This window comes from Crinia signifera, chromosome 3 (genome assembly GCF_055691185.1).
Source record: "Crinia signifera chromosome 3, ASM5569118v1, whole genome shotgun sequence".
In the NCBI taxonomy this organism is placed as follows: domain Eukaryota; kingdom Metazoa; phylum Chordata; class Amphibia; order Anura; family Myobatrachidae; genus Crinia; species Crinia signifera.
Window position 1 is genome coordinate 336,399,375 of NC_139219.1, and position 23,305 is coordinate 336,422,679.

Here is a 23,305-nt window from a genome sequence, read left to right on the forward strand (position 1 = left end):
GGCAGGCATTCCCAACCACGGTCCTCAAGGCACACCAACAGTGCAGGTTTTGTAGATATCCAGGCTTCAGCACAGATGGTTTAATCAGAATCCCTCAGATACTAATTAAGTCACCTGTGCTTAAGCCTGGATATCTACAAAACCTGCACTGTTGGTGTGCCTTGAGGACTGTGGTTGGGAATACCTGCTGTACGGCCTTACTCCGGGGCTAGAGATGGGCAGCTCATGTGGGAGCCGGCTCTGCCAAATGAGCCGGCTGAGCCGTGAGCTGTTACAATTGAGTGGTGGCTCCTGGAGCTAGACAGCTCTTCTTTTCCAATCACTGTCAGTGATTGGAAGAACTGTCCCGCTCCAGGAAACAGGGAGAGCCGGTGGTGGAGCAGGGAGGTATGGGCAGGGAGAGCCGGTGGTGGAGCAGGGAGGTATGGGCAGGGAGAGCCAGTGGTGGAGCAGGGAGGTATAAGCAGGGAGAGCCGGTGGTGGAGCAGGGAGGTATGAGCGGGGAGAGCCAGTGGTGGAGCAGGGAGGTATGAGCGGGGAGAGCCGGTGGTGGAGCAGGGAGGTATGAGCGGGGAGAGCCGGTGGTGGAGCAGGGAGGTATGAGCGGGGAGAGCCGGTGGTGGAGCAGGGAGGTATGGGCAGGGAGAGCCGGTGGTGGAGCAGGGAGGTATGAGCAGGGAGAGCCAGTGGTGGAGCAGGGAGGTATGAGCGGGGAAAGCCGGTGGTGGAGCAGGGAGGTATGGGCAGGGAGAGCCAGTGGTGGAGCAAGGAGGTATGAGCGGGGAAAGCCGGTGGTGGAGCAGGGAGGTATGGGCAGGGAGAGCCGGTGGTGGAGCAGGGAGGTACCTGCTCCACCATGAGGTATGAGCAGGGAGAGCCAGTGGTGGAGCAGGGAGGTATGAGCAGGGAGAGCCGGTGGTGGAGCAGGGAGGTATGAGCGGGGAGAGCCGGTGGCGGAGCAGGGAGGTATGAGCAGGGAGAGCCAGTGGTGGAGCAGGGAGGTATGAGCAGGGAGAGCCGGTGGTGGAGCAGGGAGGTATGAGCGGGGAGAGCCGGTGGTGGAGCAGGGAGGTATGAGCAGGGAGAGCCGGTGGTGGAGCAGGGAGAGCCGGTGGTGGAGCAGGGAGGTATGAGCGGGGAAAGCCGGTGGTGGAGCAGAGAGGTATGGGCAGGGAGAGCCAGTGGTGGAGCAGGGAGGTATGGGCAGGGAGAGCCGGTGGTGGAGCAGGGAGGTATGAGCGGGGAGAGCCGGTGGTGGAGCAGGGAGGTATGAGCAGGGAGAGCCGGTGGTGGAGCAGGGAGGTATGAGCGGGGAAAGCCGGTGGTGGAGCAGGGAGGTATGAGCGGGGAGAGCCGGTGGTGGAGCAGGGAGGTATGAGCGGGGAGAGCCGGTGGTGGAGCAGGGAGGTATGAGCGGGGAGAGCCGGTGGTGGAGAAGGGAGGTATGAGCGGGGAGAGCCGGTGGTGGAGCAGGGAGGTATGAGCAGGGAGAGCCGGTGGTGGAGCAGGGAGAGCCGGTGGTGGAGCAGGGAGGTATGAGCGGGGAAAGCCGGTGGTGGAGCAGAGAGGTATGGGCAGGGAGAGCCAGTGGTGGAGCAGGGAGGTATGGGCAGGGAGAGCCGGTGGTGGAGCAGGGAGGTATGAGCGGGGAGAGCCGGTGGTGGAGCAGGGAGGTATGAGCAGGGAGAGCCGGTGGTGGAGCAGGGAGGTATGAGCGGGGAGAGCCGGTGGTGGAGCAGGGAGGTATGAGCGGGGAGAGCCGGTGGTGGAGCAGGGAGGTATGAGCGGGGAGAGCCGGTGGTGGAGCAGGGAGGTATGAGCGGGGAGAGCCGGTGGTGGAGAAGGGAGGTATGAGCGGGGAGAGCCGGTGGTGGAGCAGGGAGGTATGAGCGGGGAGAGCCGGTGGTGGAGCAGGAAGGTATGACCGGGGAGAGCCGGTGGTGGAGCAGGGAGGTATGAGCGGGGAGAGCCGGTGGTGGAGCAGGGAGGTATGAGCGGGGAGAGCCGGTGGTGGAGCAGGGAGGTATGGGCGGGGAGAGCCAGTGGTGGAGCAGGGAGGTATGGGCAGGGAGAGCCGGTGGTGGAGCAGGGAGGTATGAGCGGGGAGAGCCGGTGGTGGAGCAGGGAGGTATGAGCGGGGAGAGCCGGTGGTGGAGCAGGGAGGTATGAGCGGGGAGAGCCGGTGGTGGAGCAGGGAGGTATGAGCGGGGAGAGCCGGTGGTGGAGCAGGGAGGTATGAGCGGGGAGAGCCGGTGGTGGAGCAGGGAGGTATGAGCGGGGAGAGCCGGTGGTGGAGAAGGGAGGTATGAGCGGGGAGAGCCGGTGGTGGAGCAGGGAGGTATGAGCGGGGAGAGCCGGTGGTGGAGCAGGAAGGTATGAGCGGGGAGAGCCGGTGGTGGAGCAGGGAGGTATGAGCGGGGAGAGCCGGTGGTGGAGCAGGGAGGTATGAGCGGGGAGAGCCGGTGGTGGAGCAGGGAGGTATGGGCGGGGAGAGCCAGTGGTGGAGCAGGGAGGTATGGGCAGGGAGAGCCGGTGGTGGAGCAGGGAGGTATGAGCGGGGAGAGCCGGTGGTGGAGCAGGGAGGTATGAGCGGGGAGAGCCGGTGGTGGAGCAAGGAGGTATGAGCGGGGAGAGCCGGTGGTGGAGCAGGGAGGTATGAGCGGGGAGAGGCGGTGGTGGAGCAGGAAGGTATGAGCGGGGAGAGCCGGTGGTGGAGCAGGGAGGTATGAGCGGGGAGAGGCGGTGGTGGAGCAGGAAGGTATGAGCGGGGAGAGCCGGTGGTGGAGCAGGGAGGTATGAGCAGGGAGAGCCGGTGGGAGGATCAATGACTCCTCCCACCGGTTCTCCCTGCTCATAACTCCGCTCTCCCGGCTCAGCTCTTGCGGCTCATAGTTTGCTGGCCGCTCAAAGCCTCAATGACGGCTCACAGCTCTTTCCCCCTTACATTAATCATAACAATAATAATATCAGTATTATATATATAAAAAAAAATCTGTTTAGTTTTGTTACCCATGGTGCGGCCACGGCATTCAGCAGAAGTGTGTTATATTGTATACATATACATATAGAGTGCCGCCGTCTGCACGTATGGATTGACCCTGGAGGTTATGGAGGGCACCCCATTCTAAATAAGGCTTGTCAAGGATGTGCTGCTCATCTCTGGACATAATAGCAACCAAACTGAACAGATTTTGTTTTTATTACTGATTTTATTATCATGATTACCAGAAAAAAAGAGCCGAGAACCGCTCTTAAGAACCGGCTCCTTTCCGCGGAAGGGACCGGCGAGAGCCGCTCACGGAATAGAGCTGGGTTGCCCATTTCAGTCCGGGCACGCATGCGCACTGCCGCTACTCCCCGCTGCGCAGAGCACGCATGTGCAGTGACGTCCAGTCGCTGCGCTCTGAGCGCGCATGCGCTGTAGGTGAGAGCCGGGCTGTCGGAGCGGCGGAAGTAGCCTCTGTGGTACCGGAAGTAGCTGCCGGGAGACGCTGTGTGAGAGCCGGGACACGGGAGAGGTCGGTGCTGCTGTGAGATGGCCGAAGAGGAGATCAGAGACCCGGTAACGGCCTCCTGCTGCTGCGCTACTGCCAGGCTCAGCCTCTGTATACTGCACCCTGCGTATACATACATACCTCCGAGCATGCCCCTCTCCAGGGGACACAGTGCTCTGTATACTGCACCCTGCGTATCTATACATACATACCTCCCAGCATGCCCCTCTCCAGGGGGACACAGTGCTCTGTATACTGCACCCTGCGTATCTATACATACATACCTCCCAGCATGCCCCTCTCCAGGGGGACACAGTGCTCTGTATACTGCACCCTGCGTATCTATACATACATACCTCCCAGCATGCCCCTCTCCAGGAGGACACAGTGCTCTGTATACTGCACCCTGCGTATCTATACATACATACCTCCCAGCATGCCCCTCTCCAGGAGGACACAGTGCTCTGTATACTGCACCCTGCGTATCTATACATACATACCTCCCAGCATGCCCCTCTCCAGGAGGACACAGTGCTCTGTATACTGCACCCTGCCTATCTATACATACATACCTCCCAGCATGCCCCTCTCCAGGAGGACACAGTGCTCTGTATACTGTACCCTGCCTATCTATACATACATACATACCTCCCAGCATGCCCCTCTCCAGGGGACACAGTGCTCTGTATACTGCACCCTGCGTATCTATACATACATACATACATACCTCCCAGCATGCCCCTCTCCAGGGGACACAGTGCTCTGTATACTGCACCCTGCGTATCTATACATACATACATACCTCCCAGCATGCCCCTCTCCAGGGGACACAGTGCTCTGTATACTGCACCCTGCGTATCTATACATACATACCTCCCAGCATGCCCCTCTCCAGGAGGACACAGTGCTCTGTATACTGCACCCTGAGTATCTATACATACATACCTCCCAGCCTGCCCCTCTCCAGGGGGACACAGTGCTCTGTATACTGCACCCTGCGTATCTATACATACATACCTCCCAGCATGCCCCTCTCCAGGAGGACACAGTGCTCTGTATACTGCACCCTGAGTATCTATACATACATACCTCCCAGCATGCCCCTCTCCAGGGGGACACAGTGCTCTGTATACTGCACCCTGCGTATCTATACATACATACCTCCCAGCATGCCCCTCTCCAGGAGGACACAGTGCTCTGTATACTGCACCCTGCCTATCTATACATACATACCTCCCAGCATGCCCCTCTCCAGGAGGACACAGTGCTCTGTATACTGTACCCTGCCTATCTATACATACATACATACCTCCCAGCATGCCCCTCTCCAGGGGACACAGTGCTCTGTATACTGCACCCTGCGTATCTATACATACATACATACATACCTCCCAGCATGCCCCTCTCCAGGGGACACAGTGCTCTGTATACTGCACCCTGCGTATCTATACATACATACATACCTCCCAGCATGCCCCTCTCCAGGGGACACAGTGCTCTGTATACTGCACCCTGCGTATCTATACATACATACCTCCCAGCATGCCCCTCTCCAGGAGGACACAGTGCTCTGTATACTGCACCCTGAGTATCTATACATACATACCTCCCAGCCTGCCCCTCTCCAGGGGGACACAGTGCTCTGTATACTGCACCCTGCGTATCTATACATACATACCTCCCAGCATGCCCCTCTCCAGGGGGACACAGTGCTCTGTATACTGCACCCTGCGTATCTATACATACATACCTCCCAGCATGCCCCTCTCCAGGGGGACACAGTGCTCTGTATACTGCACCCTGCGTATCTATATATACATACCTCCCAGCATGCCCCTCTCCAGGGGGACACAGTGCTCTGTATACTGCGCCCTGCGTATCTATACATACATACATACCTCCCAGCATGCCCCTCTCCAGGAGGACACAATGCTCTGTATACTGCACCCTGCGTATCTATACATACATACATACCTCCCAGCATGCCCCTCTCCACGGGACACAGTGCTCTGTATACTGCACCCTGCGTATCTATACATACATACATACCTCCCAGCATGCCCCTCTCCAGGGGACACAGTGCTCTGTATACTGCACCCTGCGTATCTATACATACATACATACCTCCCAGCATGCCCCTCTCCAGGGGACACAGTGCTCTGTATACTGCACCCTGCGTATCTATACATACATACCTCCCAGCATGCCCCTCTCCAGGAGGACACAGTGCTCTGTATACTGCACCCTGAGTATCTATACATACATACCTCCCAGCATGCCCCTCTCCAGGGGAACACAGTGCTCTGTATACTGCACCCTGCGTATCTATACATACATACCTCCCAGCATGCCCCTCTCCAGGGGGACACAGTGCTCTGTATACTGCACCCTGCGTATCTATACATACATACCTCCCAGCATGCCCCTCTCCAGGGGGACACAGTGCTCTGTATACTGCACCCTGCGTATCTATATATACATACCTCCCAGCATGCCCCTCTCCAGGGGGACACAGTGCTCTGTATACTGCGCCCTGCGTATCTATACATACATACATACCTCCCAGCATGCCCCTCTCCAGGAGGACACAATGCTCTGTATACTGCACCCTGCGTATCTATACATACATACATACCTCCCAGCATGCCCCTCTCCAGGGGGACACAGTGCTCTGTATACTGCGCCCTGCGTATCTATACATACATACATACCTCCCAGCATGCCCCTCTCCAGGGGGACACAGTGCTCTGTATACTGCGCCCTGCGTATCTATACATACATACATACCTCCCAGCATGCCCCTCTCCAGGGGGACACAGTGCTCTGTATACTGCACCCTGCGTATCTATACATACATACCTCCCAGCATGCCCCTCTCCAGGGGGACACAGTGCTCTGTATACTGCACCCTGCGTATCTATCTATACATACATACCTCCCAGCATGCCCCTCTCCAGGGGGACACAGTGTTCTGTATACTGTACCCTGCGTATCTATACATACATACCTCCCAGCATGCCCCTCTCCAGGGGGACACAGTGCTCTGTATACTGCACCCTGCGTATCTATACATACATACATACCTCCCAGCATGCCCCTCTCCAGGAGGACACAGTGCTCTGTATACTGCACCCTGCGTATCTATACATACATACCTCTCAGCATGCCCCTCTCCAGGGGGACACAGTGCTCTGTATACTGCACCCTGCGTATCTATCTATACATACATACCTCCCAGCATGCCCCTCTCCAGGGGGACACAGTGCTCTGTATACTGCACCCTGCGTATACATACATACCTCCCAGCATGCCCCTCTCCAGGGGGACACAGTGCTATGTATACTGCACCCTGCGTATCTATACATACATACCTCCGAGCATGCCCCTCTCCAGGGGGACACAGTGCTCTGTATACTGCACCCTGCGTATCTATACATACATACCTCCCAGCATGCCCCTCTCCAGGGGGACACAGTGCTCTGTATACTGCACCCAGCGTATCTATACATACATACATACATACATACCTTCCAGCATGCCCCTCTTAAGGGGGACACAGTGTTCTGTATACTGCAACCTGCGTATCTATCTATACACACATACATACCTCCCAGCATGCCCCTCTCCAGGAGGACACAGTGCTCTGTATACTGCACCCTGCGTATCTATTTATACATACATACCTCCCAGCATGCCCCTCTCCAGGAGGACACAGTGCTCTGTATACTGCACCCAGCGTATCTATACATACCTCCCAGCATGCCCCTCTCCAGGAGGACACAGTGCTCTGTATACTGCACCCTGCGTATCTATACATACATACATACCTCCCAGCATGCCCCTCTCCAGGGGGACACAGTGCTCTGTATACTGCACCCTGCGTATACATACATACCTCCCAGCATGCCCCTCTCCAGGGGGACACAGTGCTATGTATACTGCACCCTGCGTATCTATACATACATACCTCCGAGCATGCCCCTCTCCAGGGGGACACAGTGCTCTGTATACTGCACCCTGCGTATCTATACATACATACCTCCGAGCATGCCCCTCTCCAGGGGGACACAGTGCTCTGTATACTGCACCCTGCGTATCTATACATACATACCTCCCAGCATGCCCCTCTCCAGGGGGACACAGTGCTCTGTATACTGCACCCTGCGTATCTATACATACATACCTCCGAGCATGCCCCTCTCCAGGGGGACACAGTGCTCTGTATACTGCACCCTGCGTATCTATACATACATGCCTCCCAGCATGCCCCTCTCCAGGGGGACACAGTGCTCTGTATACTGCACCCAGCGTATCTATACATACATACATACATACCTCCCAGCATGCCCCTCTCAAGGGGGACACAGTGCTCTGTATACTGCAACCTGCGTATCTATCTATACACACATACATACCTCCCAGCATGCCCCTCTCCAGGAGGACACAGTGCTCTGTATACTGCACCCTGCGTATCTATACATACATACATACCTCCCAGCATGCCCCTCTCCAGGAGGACACAGTGCTCTGTATACTGCACCCTGCGTATCTATACATACATACATACCTCCCAGCATGCCCCTCTCCATGGGACACAGTGCTCTGTATACTGTACCCAGCGTATCTATATCTATACATACATACCTCCCAGCATGCCCCTCTCCAGGAGGACCCAGTCTCTGTATACTGCACCCTGCGTATCTATTTATACATACATACCTCCCAGCATGCCCCTCTCCAGGAGGACACAGTGCTCTGTATACTGCACCCTGCGTATCTATACATACATACATACATACCTCCCAGCATGCCCCTCTACAGGAGGACACAGTGCTCTGTATACTGCACCCTGCGTATCTATACATACATACATACCTCCCAGCATGCCCCTCTCCAGGAGGACACAGTGCTCTGTATACTGCACCCTGCGTATCTATACATACATACATACATACCTCCCAGCATGCCCCTCTCCATGGGACACAGTGCTCTGTATACTGCACCCAGCGTATCTATATCTATACATACATACCTCCCAGCATGCCCCTCTCCAGGAGGACCCAGTCTCTGTATACTGCACCCTGCGTATCTATCTATACATACATACCTCCCAGCATGCCCCTCTCCAGGAGGACACAGTGCTCTGTATACTGCACCCTGCGTATCTATACATACCTCCCAGCATGCCCCTCTCCAGGAGGACACAGTGCTCTGTATACTGCACCCTGCGTATCTATACATACATACCTCTCAGCATGCCCCTCTCCAGGGTGACACAGTGCTCTGTATACTGCACCCTGCGTATCTATACATACATACATACCTCCCAGCATGCCCCTCTCCATGGGGACACAGTGCTCTGTATACTGCACCCTGCGTATCTATACATACATACCTCCCAGCATGCCCCTCTCCAGGAGGACACAGTGCTCTGTATACTGCACCCTGCGTATCTATACATACATACCTCCCAGCATGCCCCTCTCCAGGGGGACACAGTGCTCTGTATACTGCACCCTGCGTATCTATACATACATACCTCCCAGCATGCCCCTCTCCAGGGGGACACAGTGCTCTGTATACTGCACCCTGCGTATCTATACATACATACCTCCCAGCATGCCCCTCTCCAGGGGGACACAGTGCTCTGTATACTGCGCCCTGCGTATCTATACATACATACATACCTCCCAGCATGCCCCTCTCCAGGAGGACACAGTGCTCTGTATACTCCACCCAGCGTATCTATATCTCTACATACATACATACCTCCCAGCATGCCCCTCTCCAGGAGGACCCAGTCTCTGTATACTGCACCCTGCGTATCTATACATACATACCTCCCAGCATGCCCCTCTCCAGGAGGACACAGTGCTCTGTATACTGCACCCTGCGTATCTATACATACATACCTCCCAGCATGCCCCTCTCCAGGGGGACACAGTGCTCTGTATACTGCGCCCTGCGTATCTATACATACATACATACATACATACATACCTCCCAGCATGCCCCATCTCCAGGGGGACACAGTGCTCTGTATACTGCACCCTGCGTATCTATACATACATACCTCCCAGCAAGCCCTTCTGCAGGAGGACACAGTGCTCTGTATACTGCACCCTGCGTATCTATCTATACATACCTCCCAGCATGCCCCTCTCCAGGAGGACCCAGTCTACATTACCAGGGAAGCCCAGGAGCAGAGCTTTGTGTCCTCCTGGAGAGGGGCATGCTGGGAGGTATGGATAATGTATGATTGCCATCACCTGTGGGGAGCTAGGTAACTGATAAGAAAGGTGTCACCACAGGTGCTGGCAATCATACATTACCAGGGAAGCCCAGGAACAGAGCATTGTGTCCTCCTGGAGAGGGGCATGCTGGGAGGTATGGATAATGTAGGATTGCCATCACCTGTGGGGAGCTAGGTAACTGATAAGAAAGGTGTCACCACAGGTGCTGGCAATCATACATTACCAGGGAAGCCCAGGAACAGAGCATTGTGTCCACCTGGAGAGGGGCATGCTGGGAGGTAAGGATAATGTATGATTGCCAGCACCTGTGGGGAGCTAGGTAACTGATAAGAAAGGTGTCACCACAGGTGCTGGCAATCATACATTACCAGGGAAGCCCAGGAACAGAGCATTGTGTCCTCCTGGAGAGGGGCATGCTGGGAGGTATGGATAATGTATGATTGCCAGCACCTGTGGGGAGCTAGGTAACTGATAAGAAAGGTGTCACCACAGGTGCTGGCAATCATACATTACCAGGGAAGCCCAGGAACAGAGCATTGTGTCCTCCTGGAGAGGGGCATGCTGGGAGGTATGGATAATGTATGATTGCCATCACCTGTGGGGAGCTAGGTAACTGATAAGAAAGGTGTCACCACAGGTGCTGGCAATCATACATTACCAGGGAAGCCCAGGAACAGAGCATTGTGTCCTCCTGGAGAGGGGCATGCTGGGAGGTATGGATAATGTATGATTGCCAGCACCTGTGGGGAGCTAGGTAACTGATAAGAAAGGTGTCACCACAGGTGCTGGCAATCATACATTACCAGGGACGTGCAGGAACAGAGCACTGTGTCCTCCTGGAGAGGGGCATGCTGGGAGATATGGATAATGTATGATTGCCAGCACCTGTGGGGAGCTAGGTAACTGATAAGAAAGGTGTCACCACAGGTGCTGGCAATCATACATTACCAGGGACGTGCAGGAACAGAGCACTGTGTCCTCCTGGAGAGGGGCATGCTGGAAGGTATCGATAATGTATGATTGGCATCACCTGTGGGGATATGGTGGGTACCGGGTGTGATGCAGTGTGGGGATATGGCGGGTACCGGGTGTGATGCATTGTGGGGATACGGCGGGTCCCGGGTGTGATGCATTGTGGGGATACGGCGGGTCCCGGGTGTGATGCATTGTGGGGATATGGCGGGTCCTGGGTGTGATGCATTGTGGGGATACGGCAGGTCCCGGGTGTGATGCGTTGTGGGGATATGGCGGGTCCCGGGTGTGATGCGTTGTGGGGATATGGCGGGTCCCGGGTGTGATGCGTTGTGTGGGATATGGCGGGTCCCGGGTGGGATGCGTTGTGGAGATATGGCGGGTCCCGGGTGGGATCCGTTGTGGGGATATGGCGGGTCCCGGGTGGGATGCGTTGCGGGGATATGGCGGGTCCCGGGTGGGATGCGTTGTGGGGATATGGCGGGACCCGGGTGGGGTGCGTTGCGGGGATACGGTGGGTCCCGGGTGTGATGCGTTGCGGGGATATGGCGGGTCCCGGGTGTGATGCGTTGCGGGGGTATGGCGGGTCCCGGGTGTGATGCCTTGTTGGGATATTGCGGGTCCCGGGTGTGATGCATTGTGGGCATATGGTGGGTCCCGGATGAGACGCAGTATATTCAAAAGCGGAGAAGGAAAAAAGACTCTTAGAAACTTGTATGTATGCTATAAAATATAAATATACTTTCTCTTTCGTTCATCCTGGTGACACAGCTTGACATTGGGATGTAGGAGGGTCCGCAGGAGCCAAGGCGCCTTTGCTGACTTGAGAGCAGGCTCCTCCCTTCTGCATCCCATGATGCTTCAGTTCATTTTAGGTGCCCACAGGAGTGGGTGCTGTGCTGCACTGGCTGCTGTCTGCAGCCATTATGTGAGAGTAGCTAGGTGTTTTTTAGTTTATGTCACTAGTTAGTACAGGCTTTCCAGTGTGTTACTTCTTCTGGGAGTTCACACACACTGAGAGCGCTGCAGAGGCTGACAGAAGCTTCAGCGCTCTGTGTGAAGAGAGACGCAGCTGCATTACCTACACGGCGCTTCAACCTCCGATGCAGAGAGGTTGTCCTGGGCCCCGGGGGCGTCCTGAACCGGCTCCTTGCATAGAAGGGGATCGTGGGGGATGGACCCCCGCTATGGCAGCCGCCATCTTGGAAGGGCTTATAGGCTGAAATCCCACTAGGGAGGTGACGTCTATTACAGGAGTCCAGCGTTTCTGGACAACTCCGAGTGTTCCCTGTCTGGGGGAGTCACTGGAGGTGAGGCGAGACACTTAGTAGGAGCGGCTGATGGAGGAAGGGGGCCAACAGGTTTCCCTCCTCGCTGACGCAGAGACTGGGTCTCTTCCTACACTCTGTTTGGCGCCATTTTCTCTCCACACTGAGGAGCTGAGATTTGGATTACACGGCTGAACTGAGTGACAGTCTCTCCTGGGCAGCGTCTTCCCTGGTGATCGCTGAGGGTCTATTGCAGCAGAACAGTCAGATAAGTACTCTGTACTTTATTCTTAACAATGCCTGATATTGTGCACTGTCCTTTTTATGACATAGAAGTGTTAAACTGCTGCTCATAGGGAACAGATGCCTGCCATGCTAATGTTCTGCAGATTATGTGGTGTACAGATGGATCAGGGGGATTTGTGCCCCTCATGTGAGTCTGTGCATAGTGGGGCTCAAGCCCAGAGGTCTGAGTACCTGAGGAAGGACCCCGTAGACTAACAGCCTGGAATAGGCAGAGAGATAACTTACAAAAATCTCCTCGGCCTTTTTCCTCCCAATCCTTCGGTGACCTCTATTAAATCTCCATCTCAGGGAGTTCCTGCTTATTGCGGGGTATGCAGAACATACTCAGTGTGTCCATGAAACGGCTGCATTCAAGGAGCAGTGTGCAAGGCACCTGAGGTAATTACCCCAAACACCCCTTATTTACACCTCCCCTGCTGAATTTAAATTTGGATAATGAGGTGTGTGTCCTGGGGACACCTTAAGGGAAGAGATCCTGTCTCTGTTGTTGAGGATTTTATTCTAGCAGTTAAGCAGGCTTTGAATCTCTCAGAGGAGAAAAATTAAGGTGGCCATACACACGCAGATTTATCTTCAGATCTGGCTGGTTGGAACAAAACATGGTTATGGACGACAGGTGACCATTTCCTTGGAAATGCTGGAAAACTGACAAACTGTCACTCATCCATAACCAGGTTTTTGTTCCAACCAGCCAGATCTGAAGATAAATCTTACTAGTGTATGGGCACCTTTACTATGGGCACCTTGCGCCAGCGCAGAGTATTTTAGAGACTGCACAGGGATACCGTTACCTTCGCCCTCACATGAGGGTATGGTGCCGTCACTTTGGGAAGCATAAAAGACACCTGCTCTCAGGTTTCTCATGTCCAAAAGGTGGCAATCATATACCATAGTGCTACAGGAGCACAAAACTTGGGAGAAAAGACCCCTCTGGTGGAGGCGCCTTTGACCCGGTTGTTTATTCACTGCCTCATCTGTACAAGGGGGTACTGTTTTTTTAAGGACCCCATAGACCGAAAAAATAAATAAAAAAGATTTGTGGCTGTCTTACGGCTGGGTAAAGGGGTAGGTTTTTACCTTACGCCCTATCTAGACATCTGCTTGGATATTCTAAGGCCACCTTGGCAAAGGACCACCCTTCCAATGGGAGGTTAATTCCTCAGCAGAATGGGGTGGAGACTCCGTTTCAGAATCAGGGGGGAGGTCACCTCCTGCAGTTTCGAGATGGGTGGAATCTCTCCACCCTGGATTTTGGGTGATCTCCATCATTTTTCAGAGTTACGGGATCTATCTCAGGGGTACCTTTCCAAAGAGGTGTCTCCCTACTCCCTTGCCGTGAGAAGCTCGCTTGCGAAAAGCCCTCTTGGTGGAGGGGATGATGATCCCGGTGCATCAGGGGGGAAGAAAGAAGGGATTTTATTCTGTTCTCTTTCTTTATTCCCCAGTCCGGTTGGTAACGTCAGACGCATTCTAAGCCTGAAGTCTTTAAACTCACTTCTGTGGATGGCTCTCTTCAGGATGGAATCTCTGAGGTCGGTGCTCGTAAGCACAGAGCCTCAAGGGTTTCTAGCATCAGTGGACATCCAGGACGCTTATTTACATGTGTCTATAGACAGTGGTCATCAATTTTTTTCTGCGTTTCGCAATAGGAGAAACTCATCTGCAGTGTGGGGCTCTACCTTTAGGGTTGATTTATTGGACGGCCTCTGGGTCAAGGCCAAATCCGCAGAAAGAGTTGCAGGATCATCTGACAATGGCGGCACAGTTTCTCAGAGATAAGGGGTGGATGTTAATTCTTCCAGAGTCTCATTTAACACCGTCTCAGTAATTTCTGTTGTTGGGTGTGATCTTGTACACACATCTTCATTGTGTGTTCCTTACAGTGTCCAAGACAATAAACTGTCACCGGTTGGTGCGGTCGATTCTCAATTCGCCGAATCTAATAATTTGGCAGGGTTTAAAACAGTTATGATATATGGTAGCGTCCTTGGAAACTCGCCTGTCGGTGAGGTTTCTCTCAAGACCCTTTACGTGGAACATTCTGGCCTGTTGGTCAGGGAACCCGAAAACCGTGAAACAGGGAACTCTGTTGCTGTTTCAGGAGACAAGGAGCTCATTGATCTGGGAGACAGATCTGGAGTCTCGGCAAATGGGGCGGTTCCTCCGCTCATGACCAATGCCAGTCTCAGGGGAAGGCGATGATTCGGCACCTCAGTCTTCAGGGTCTGTGGTCCAGAGAAAAGAATCTATCAAATACATTCAGACAAATGCATGGCTTTGGCTTATTGAAGTCATGAAGGCGGTACTCGCGGCAGATGACTATGTGGATAGTCCCACGGATTTTTCATTGGAAAGAGGTGAACATGCCAGATTTATCAGGGGTGTTCGTTCCGTGGATCCGGATGTCCTCAACAGGGCAGTTCTGCTGTGAGGAGAGTGGATGTTACACAGAAAGTTTTCAGTATGTAGCCGTAGCAGCAGGTTTATTTATAAGGTGCCACAAAGTGTCCGCAGCGCTGTACATAGAAAACAAATTACAAGGTAATGTACAGGGTGTGTTGATAAAATACAGCATATCTAGTGTCTCTTTAGGGGTCTCCCAGACTGGATTGCATACAATCACATTAGTCAGGTCTCCAGGTTCTACTCTCGGATCACGAATCCGACCGAAGGGACAGTGGTTGCCATGACAGTTCCAGAGTGTTTCACTCTGGGCCTAGGCATCGCCCCCCCCCCTCAGATTCTTGAGTGGAGTGAGGACACAGGTGGGGCAAGTCATACTGTTTCGCTCCGGACTGGCTCAAGAGGTTGGGGTATTTAGACATACTGAGGTTGAAGACGACCTACAGGTGTCTTCTTCTTCACCCAGACTTATTCAGTAAAGGATCTTTTCTACTCCTGGGCCTAGCTCGTCTCAATTTTGACGACCTGGCTCTTAAGACATCCCTTTTAGGGAAGAAGGGTTTCTCAGTTGCTTTTATCCAACTCATGCTTTCGGCTCGCAAGCCGTATTGTCAGTTTATTCACCTTTGTGTTTGGATGATTTCTGTCAGGTGGTGTGTCCGTACACATTTCCAGGTTCTAGGTCGCTTGACCTTTGGAGTTCTTCTTAGAGGTACAGCTGCCTGCATTATCCATATGATCCATATGCTTTCAGAATGGAGTGGCTCCTGGCCAGAAGTACAGACCTTTTTACAGGGAGTTCTAAGACTCCAGACCCCATGTAGGCAACTGGGGGCGCCTTGGGACCTGTTCTGGTATGGTGGGTTTTACTAAAACCACAGTGGGAGCCTTTAAGGTCGGCTGATCATTATTATCTTTCGAGGAAAATTACCTTTTTGTTACCAGGGCTTCGCCTGGTATGGGGTAGTGAAACATTGAAATAACCTTAGGAGACCATTAAATATTAACACGGTGTGCTGAAAACCCTGCTCACGTGTGGGGTGAGCTCTTTATAAATATACTCCGCCCCCGAAGCTTCACATGAGACTCATGTAGCCGAGGTGCGTTCGCCTGGCGCTTCAGAAAGCTAGTGTGGCTTCTTCTGCTGTGTTTCGCTACAATGTAAGTGTAGTCTTGGGATACATTGTTCCCATAGAGAAAGTTGCCAAATCACCATGGGTTATCACTCCCAATAATGCGTACACATGAAAGGGTTAATGAGCGCACATCCATGGCGGCTGTAGCTGCTGATTGGGACACACACTGTATAAATCATACGTACATTACTACTGTGATATTCGCCATAACTCTGGTCACTGCTATGATGCATCGGACCATATAGCACACGCAGCATATGGCAGGTCCCCTTGTGATACGGTGGGTCTTGTGGTGTGACGCAGGGTGGGGATACCTTGGGTTCCGGTTGTGATGCAGTGTGGGGATATGGTGGGTCCTGGATGTGACACAGTATATGGCAGCTCCTGGGGTGTGATGCAGGGGGCAGGGTGGGGATATGGTGGGTCTTGTAGTGTGACGCAGGGCGGGTACCGTGGTGTGACGCAGGGTGGGGATACGGTGGGTCTCGTGGTGTGACGCAGGGTGGTGATATGGTAGGTCCCAGATGTGACGTAGTATATGGCAGGTTCCTGGGTGTGACGCAGGGTGGGGATACGGTGGGTCTCGTGGTGTGATGCAGTGTGTGGATAGGACAGGTCCCGGTTGTGATGCAGTTTGGGGATACGGCGGGTCCCAGTGGGTTCTGGGTGTGGGGATACGGCGGGTCCCGGTTGTGATGCAGTGTGGGGATATGTTGGGTTCCGGGTGTGGGGATACAGTGGATCTCGTGGTGTGACGCAGGGTGGTGATATGGTAGGTCCCAGATGTGACGTAGTATATGGCAGGTTCCTGGGTGTGACGCAGGGTGGGGATATGGTGGATCTCGTGGTGTGATGCAGTGTGTGGATAGGACAGGTCCCGGTTGTGATGCAGTGTGGGGATACGGCGGGTCACGGTTGTGATGCAGTGTGGGGATACGTTGGGTTCCGGGTGGGGGGATACGGCGGGTCACGGTTGTGATGCAGTGTGGGGATACGTTGGGTTCTGGGTGTGGGGATACGGTGGGTCCCGGTTGTGATGCAGTGTGGGGATACGTTGGGTTCTGGGTGTGGGGATACGGCGGGTCCCGGTTGTGATGCAGTGTGGGGATACGTTGGGTTCCGGGTGTGTGGATACGGCGGTCCCGGTTGTGATGCAGTGTGGGGATACGTTGGGTTCTGGGTGTGTGGATACGGCGGCTCCCGGTTGTGATGCAGTGTGGGGATACGTTGGGTTCCGGGTGTGATGCAGTGTGGGGATACGTTGGGTTCTGGGTGTGGGGATACGGCGGGTCCCGGTTGTGATGCAGTGTGGGGATACGTTGGGTTCTGGGTGTGGGTACTCGGCGGGTCCCGGTTGTGATGCAGTGTGGGGATACGGCGAGTCCCGGTTGTGATGCAGTGTGGGGATACAGCGGGTCCCGGTTGTGATGCAGTGTGGGGATACAGCGGGTTCCAGCTGTGGGGATACGGCGGGTCCCGTGGTGTGATGCAGGGTATGGCAGGTCCCGGGGTGTGATTTGAAGGGGCAGGGTGGGGATTCTTGGGTCTTCAAAAACCCAGTTGATACGAGTAGGGTCCAGGCTTTCCTGCTGTTGTCACCGTATCCTCCACCACCTGCATGGTGTGACGTTACCTGTTTCCAGTCATTACCTCATCCTATTCCCGTGTTCCTGAGCATGCTGGTGATCAGCTATGGGGTACGGACAGGTCCTCTGTAGCCCATACCGTATAATGTGACACATAATGACACCATATGAATTGTTATCTGTAGTGTGATGCATACTGGGTAATTGCGTGGATTACCCCCATCCCTCTGTGACCTCTCTCTCCGCCATTCCGTTCCTCTCATTCATTCTGATTGGTGTTTTGTGTACTTCCAGGGCACAGTGACATTTAATGATGTGGCCGTCTACTTCTCCCTGCGCGAGTGGGAGCTACTGGCGGACTGGCAGAGGAAGCTGTACCGTAATGTCATGAAAGAGATCCACGGGGCCCTCACAGCCCTAGGTAAGTCTCCACGCCTCCATGTACTAACAAGGTCCATTCTGCTAGGGAACGAGGTCTGTTACCGGTCCCACATGCAGGAACCAACCAGACCAGTGCAAATTATTTATGGTCAATGTAATAGGCGAAATCGATGCTTGTAGCTGGCAATCACAACCTATATGTATTTACATCATTGGTTCCTGTCCCTCACCACATAATTAAACCTAATATTCTAAATCTCTCAATAAGAAACTTTTATGTTCTTGGAATACTGCAGGGTGCCGTGATTCCAGAAAGTTTGGGAACCACTGCCCTACGGTGATATTCAGTCCATATTCTTTATTAGGGAGAATTGTCTCAGTTACAGCAGCCGGAAGTCTCCTCTAACGGTCTCCGGCAAGATGGCTGGAATCGCGAACAATCATCGATAACTGAAATGTGCAAATAACAGAATCCATACAAAGCACAAGAACCTCATCGGTAAAGGGGGAATCGTATCCTCTCGGACAACGTGTTCCACATGATACCGATCCATAGTGTTATGGGGGCAGTGTAGGTCTGGGTGGTACAACTCCCCCATAAGGAGATATTTGTCATACACCTCCTGAATGCCGGATTACGCAGGTACGGAGGCTTACATTGTGTGCAAATAACAGAATCCATACAAAGCACAAGAACCTCATCGGTAAAGGGGGAATCGTATCCTCTCGGACAATGCGTTCCGCATGATACCTATCCATAGTGTTATGGGGGCAGTGTAGGTCTGGGTGGTACAACTCCCCCATAAGGAGATATTTGTCATACACCTCCTGAATGCTGGATTACGCAAGTACGGAGGCTTACATTATGTGCAAATAACAGAATCCATACAAAGCACAAGTACCTCATCGGTAAAGGGGGAATCACATCCTCTCGGACAACGCGTTCCGCATGATACCGATCCATAGTGTTATGGGGGCAGTGTAGGTCTGGGTGGTACAACTCTCCCATAAGGAGATATTTGTCATACACCTCCTGAATGCCGGATTACGCAGGTACGTAGGCTTACATTGTGTGCAAATAACAGAATCCATACAAAGCACAAGAACCTCATCGGTAAAGGGGGAATCGTATCCTCTCGGACAACGCGTTCCGCATGATACCTATCCATAGTGTTATGGGGGCAGTGTAGGTCTGGGTGGTACAACTCCCCCATAAGGAGATATTTGTCATACACCTCCTGAATGCTGGATTACGCAAGTACGGAGGCTTACATTGTGTGCAAATAACAGAATCCATACAAAGCACAAGAACCTCATCGGTAAAGGGGGAATCGTATCCTCTCGGACAACGCGTTCCGCATGATACCTATCCATAGTGTTATGGGGGCAGTGTAGGTCTGGGTGGTACAACTCCCCCATAAGGAGATATTTGTCATACACCTCCTGAATGCTGGATTACGCAAGTACGGAGGCTTACATTATGTGCAAATAACAGAATCCATACAAAGCACAAGTACCTCATCGGTAAAGGGGGAATCGTATCCTCTCGGACAACGCGTTCCGCATGATACCGATCCATAGTGTTATGGGGGCAGTGTAGGTCTGGGTGGTACAACTCTCCCATAAGGAGATATTTGTCATACACCTCCTGAATGCCGGATTACGCAGGTACGGAGGCTTACATTATGTGCCAATAACAGAATCCATACAAAGCACAAGAACCTCATCGGTAAAGGGGGAATCACATCCTCTCGGACAACGCGTTCCGCGTGATACCGATCCATAGTGTTATGGGGGCAGTGTAGGTCTGGGTGGTACAACTCTCCCATAAGGAGATATTTGTCATACACCTCCTGAATGCTGGATTTCGCAGGTACGGAGGCTTACATTATGTGCAGTTCCCAAACCATACAACAGTTCTGTACATTAATAGACATTGAATGTTCTAAGACTATGAATACACTAATGGTGCGCATTTTCCATACCAGAACAAGCAGTGCCGGGACTTTATAACTACACTTAGAGGGCCTCATTCAGTCTTGCGTGCTGGTCTATATTGGGAGTCTAGCAAGCAGGTTATGGCCCAGTGCGTAGGCCTCTTAACAGCCGCTGGCCTATTTGTTAGACGTCCAAGATCCGTTGACAGATCAGATTGTCCGGCCTGATTGTGACAATCTGTGCACAAGGATATTGGTACAATTGTGTGACAAGTTGAAGTATCATCCAGACTGGCGGTGACCATGCAGTGCACCAAGATGGCTGCCTCGGATGGTTCCTCTGCGGGCAGCATGTGCATCACTTGGATCTTTCCATACAAGTGTCTGTTTGCCCATATATGCGATGGGCCCTTGTATGGCTCACCTCCCACAGTGTAACCATCATAGTGCGCCCAATATGGCTGCCTCATCTGGTACAAGATGGGATGAAGAATACATGGACGGGAAGGTTCTGTTGGGGCCCTACTCTGTGCTGCAATCACCCCATTGTGCTGCATTTCTTCTAGGGGTCACCTATTCCACCCAGGGTAATCCTACAGTGCGCCCAAGATGGCTGCCTCACCTGGTACCTTGTTAGGGTGGAATACACAACCCATGGAAGTTATTACCCACAATGCCGCACCAACACTGTACTATGCTTTCTTTATGTCTTTTCTATTCCGTGATGTGTTCCTTCTCTGGTAGGCTACGAGATAGCGAACCCTGGTATCCTGGTGCGCATCCAGCAGGCGGAGGAGCCGAGTTACAGCCCGGGGGATGAGTGTAAGGAGGAGCTCCATACAGATGGTGGGTGCGGGCGGGAGGGTGGTCATTGGCGTTCCCTGTATCACCCTGCTTACAGGAGTCTGGTTATTACAGGTTGGGGGGTGCACTTGGACGATCCAGAAGAGAACGTGGCCGACCCTGTGACCCGGCTCCCACCGATCAAGCCCGACATCTTACTACGGGTGAAAACGGAGAACGTGACCAATGAGCAGAGCTGTCAGACGTCCGCACCGAAAGTGGACGAGGACCGCTCAGATTCCAGTGCGTAACCATGTTCCCTTCTTGTATAATGGCCGCTCGCTGTATCTGGGGTGTAATAACGGGGAATCCTGTGGTTATAATCTGTCTTCTCGCCTCTGCTCGTCCAGGCAGCGTCGTGTTTAATCCGGAGCTGGCGCTGTGGATTAAGCAGGAAGACGGAGTCGTCTCTGGAGACCCCAGCTCCCTGCTGACAGAGGAGCCCCCGCTGCCGGCTGTGGAAGGTGTGTGAGCTGCTTTATAGCTGTTGTGTTGTCACAAGCAGTACAGCTGGAACCATATGGTAGTGTACTCAGGCGGCAGGCATAGTGCGGAGAGGCGGAGGTCCCGGTCCGTGAGAGCAGACCTACTGGGGAGTGGGGGGGGATAACAGCTGGAATCATGGTTAGTGTACTAAGGCGGCATGCATAGTGCGGAGAGGCGGAGGTCCCGGTCCGTGAGAGCAGACGTACTGGGGAGTGGGGGGCTAACAGCTGGAATCATATGGTTAGTGTACTCAGGCGGCAGGCATAGTGCGGAGAGGCGGAGGTCCCGGTCCGTGAGAGCAGACCTACCAGGAGTGGGGGGGGGATACCAGCTGGAATCATTTGGTTAGTGTGCAGAGACGGAGGTCCCTGTCTGTGAGAGCAGACCTACTGGGGAATGGGGGGATAACAGCTGGAATCATATGGTTAGTGTACTAAGGCGGCATGCATAGTGCGGAGAGGCGGAGGTCCCGGTCCGTGAGAGCAGACCTACTGGGGAGTGGGGGGATAACAGCTGGAATCATATGGTTAGTGTACTAAGGCGGCATGCATAGTGCGGAGAGGCGGAGGTCCCGGTCCGTGAGAGCAGACGTACTGGGGAGTGGGGGGCTAACAGCTGGAATCATATGGTTAGTGTACTAAGGCGGCATGCATAGTGCGGAGAGGCGGAGGTCCCTGTCCGTGAGAGCAGACCTACTGGGGAGTGGGGGCTAACAGCTAGAATCGTATGGTTAGTGTACTAAGGCGGCATGCATAGTGCGGAGAGGCGGAGGTCCCGGTCCGTGAGAGCAGACGTACTGGGGAGTGGGGGGGATAACAGCTGGAATCATATGGTTAGTGTACTAAGGCGGCATGCATAGTGCGGAGAGGCGGAGGTCCCGGTCCGTGAGAGCAGACCTACTGGGGAGTGGGGGCTAAGAGCTGGAATCATATGGTTAGTGTACTAAGGCGGCATGCGTAGTGCGGAGAGGCGGAGGTCCCGGTCCGTGAGAGCAGACCTACTGGGGAGTGGGGGCTAAGAGCTGGAATCATATGGTTAGTGTACTAAGGCGGCATGCGTAGTGCGGAGAGGCGGAGGTCCCGGTCCGTGAGAGCAGACCTACTGGGGAGTGGGGGCTAAGAGCTGGAATCATATGGTTAGTGTACTAAGGCGGCAGGCATAGTGCGGAGAGGCGGAGGTCCCGGTCCGTGAGAGCAGACCTACTGGGGAGTGGGGGCTAAGAGCTGGAATCATATGGTTAGTGTACTAAGGCGGCATGCGTAGTGCGGAGAGGCGGAGGTCCCGGTCCGTGAGAGCAGACCTACTGGGGAGTGGGGGGCTAACAGCTGGAATCATATGGTTAGTGTACTAAGGCGGCAGGCATAGTGCGGAGAGGCGGAGGTCCCGGTCCGTGAGAGCAGACCTACTGGGGAGTGGGGGCTAAGAGCTGGAATCATATGGTTAGTGTACTAAGGCGGCATGCGTAGTGCGGAGAGGCGGAGGTCCCGGTCCGTGAGAGCAGACCTACTGGGGAGTGGGGGCTAAGAGCTGGAATCATATGGTTAGTGTACTAAGGCGGCATGCGTAGTGCGGAGAGGCGGTGTCCACTGGCGAGATGTGTATAAAGTCTGCAAGGGAGGTCAGGGTGAAATATAGAGAGAGTGTGAGTATGGGGAAGAGGGAGGAGGTTTTGGGGTTAGGAAATGATGAGGGCATGGGTTAGTGTCTTCCGGGATGACAAAGGGCCTGATGCTAGGGGAGGTGGGAACGTGAGGGATGGACCCCAGCTAGCAGACTTGGTAGACAGCATTGGTATTGGGAGTAGGAGGAGAGTAATGTGTGTGTATGTGTGTGGGGGTCGTCCAAAGTCGTGACTAATCTCCGTGTTACAATGCCTATGTAAAGGCGAATCTCTGATCGCTGTTGATGGGCGACCAGAGATTCGCCCATCATCTATCTCTATAGATCTCTATCGTTGGCCAGACCAGACCATGTATGGTTATTAGGAATCCATAGGATGTAAAAGGGGGCAAGCAGATGGGGAGATTAGGACTGGAGGATGCAGACTTTGTCCTCACTGGTAGGAAGGGAGGTTAGGGGAGGGAAAGTAGTGGCAGTATTATGGGCAGAGAGTGAGGAGGGTAAGCATTGGCTGGAAGTGAGGTGACGAGGCAGCGGGAATTAGGGCAGAGGGTACTTATGTATTATCTGGGCTCCCATGTTAAATGCACCCCATTTTTTCATACCCCTATTATCCAAC

The 23,305-nt window shown here is 53.6% G+C and overlaps 1 protein-coding gene across 5 annotated transcripts in view; it reads left to right on the forward strand.

The window, feature by feature from the left end:
* Positions 1-3,390: 3,390 nt before the first annotated feature.
* The window catches only part of LOC146064927 (zinc finger protein 169-like), a 30,141-nt gene continuing 10,226 nt past the window's right edge, over positions 3,391-23,305 (forward strand). For 2 of the 5 annotated variants that reach the window (XR_014471870.1, XM_083178954.1), the window contains exons 1-5: positions 3,391-3,562; positions 17,714-17,840; positions 20,482-20,583; positions 20,656-20,823; positions 20,931-21,044. Coding sequence is in view for 4 of the 5 variants with exons in the window: in XM_083178954.1 (XP_083035080.1) it covers positions 3,536-3,562; positions 17,714-17,840; positions 20,482-20,583; positions 20,656-20,823; positions 20,931-21,044 (538 nt within the window). In the remaining variant the exon portion in view is untranslated. The remainder of the gene's footprint in view (positions 3,563-17,713; positions 17,841-20,481; positions 20,584-20,655; positions 20,824-20,930; positions 21,045-23,305) is intronic. The other 3 variants (XM_083178955.1, XM_083178953.1, XM_083178952.1) reach the window with 3 other exon arrangements.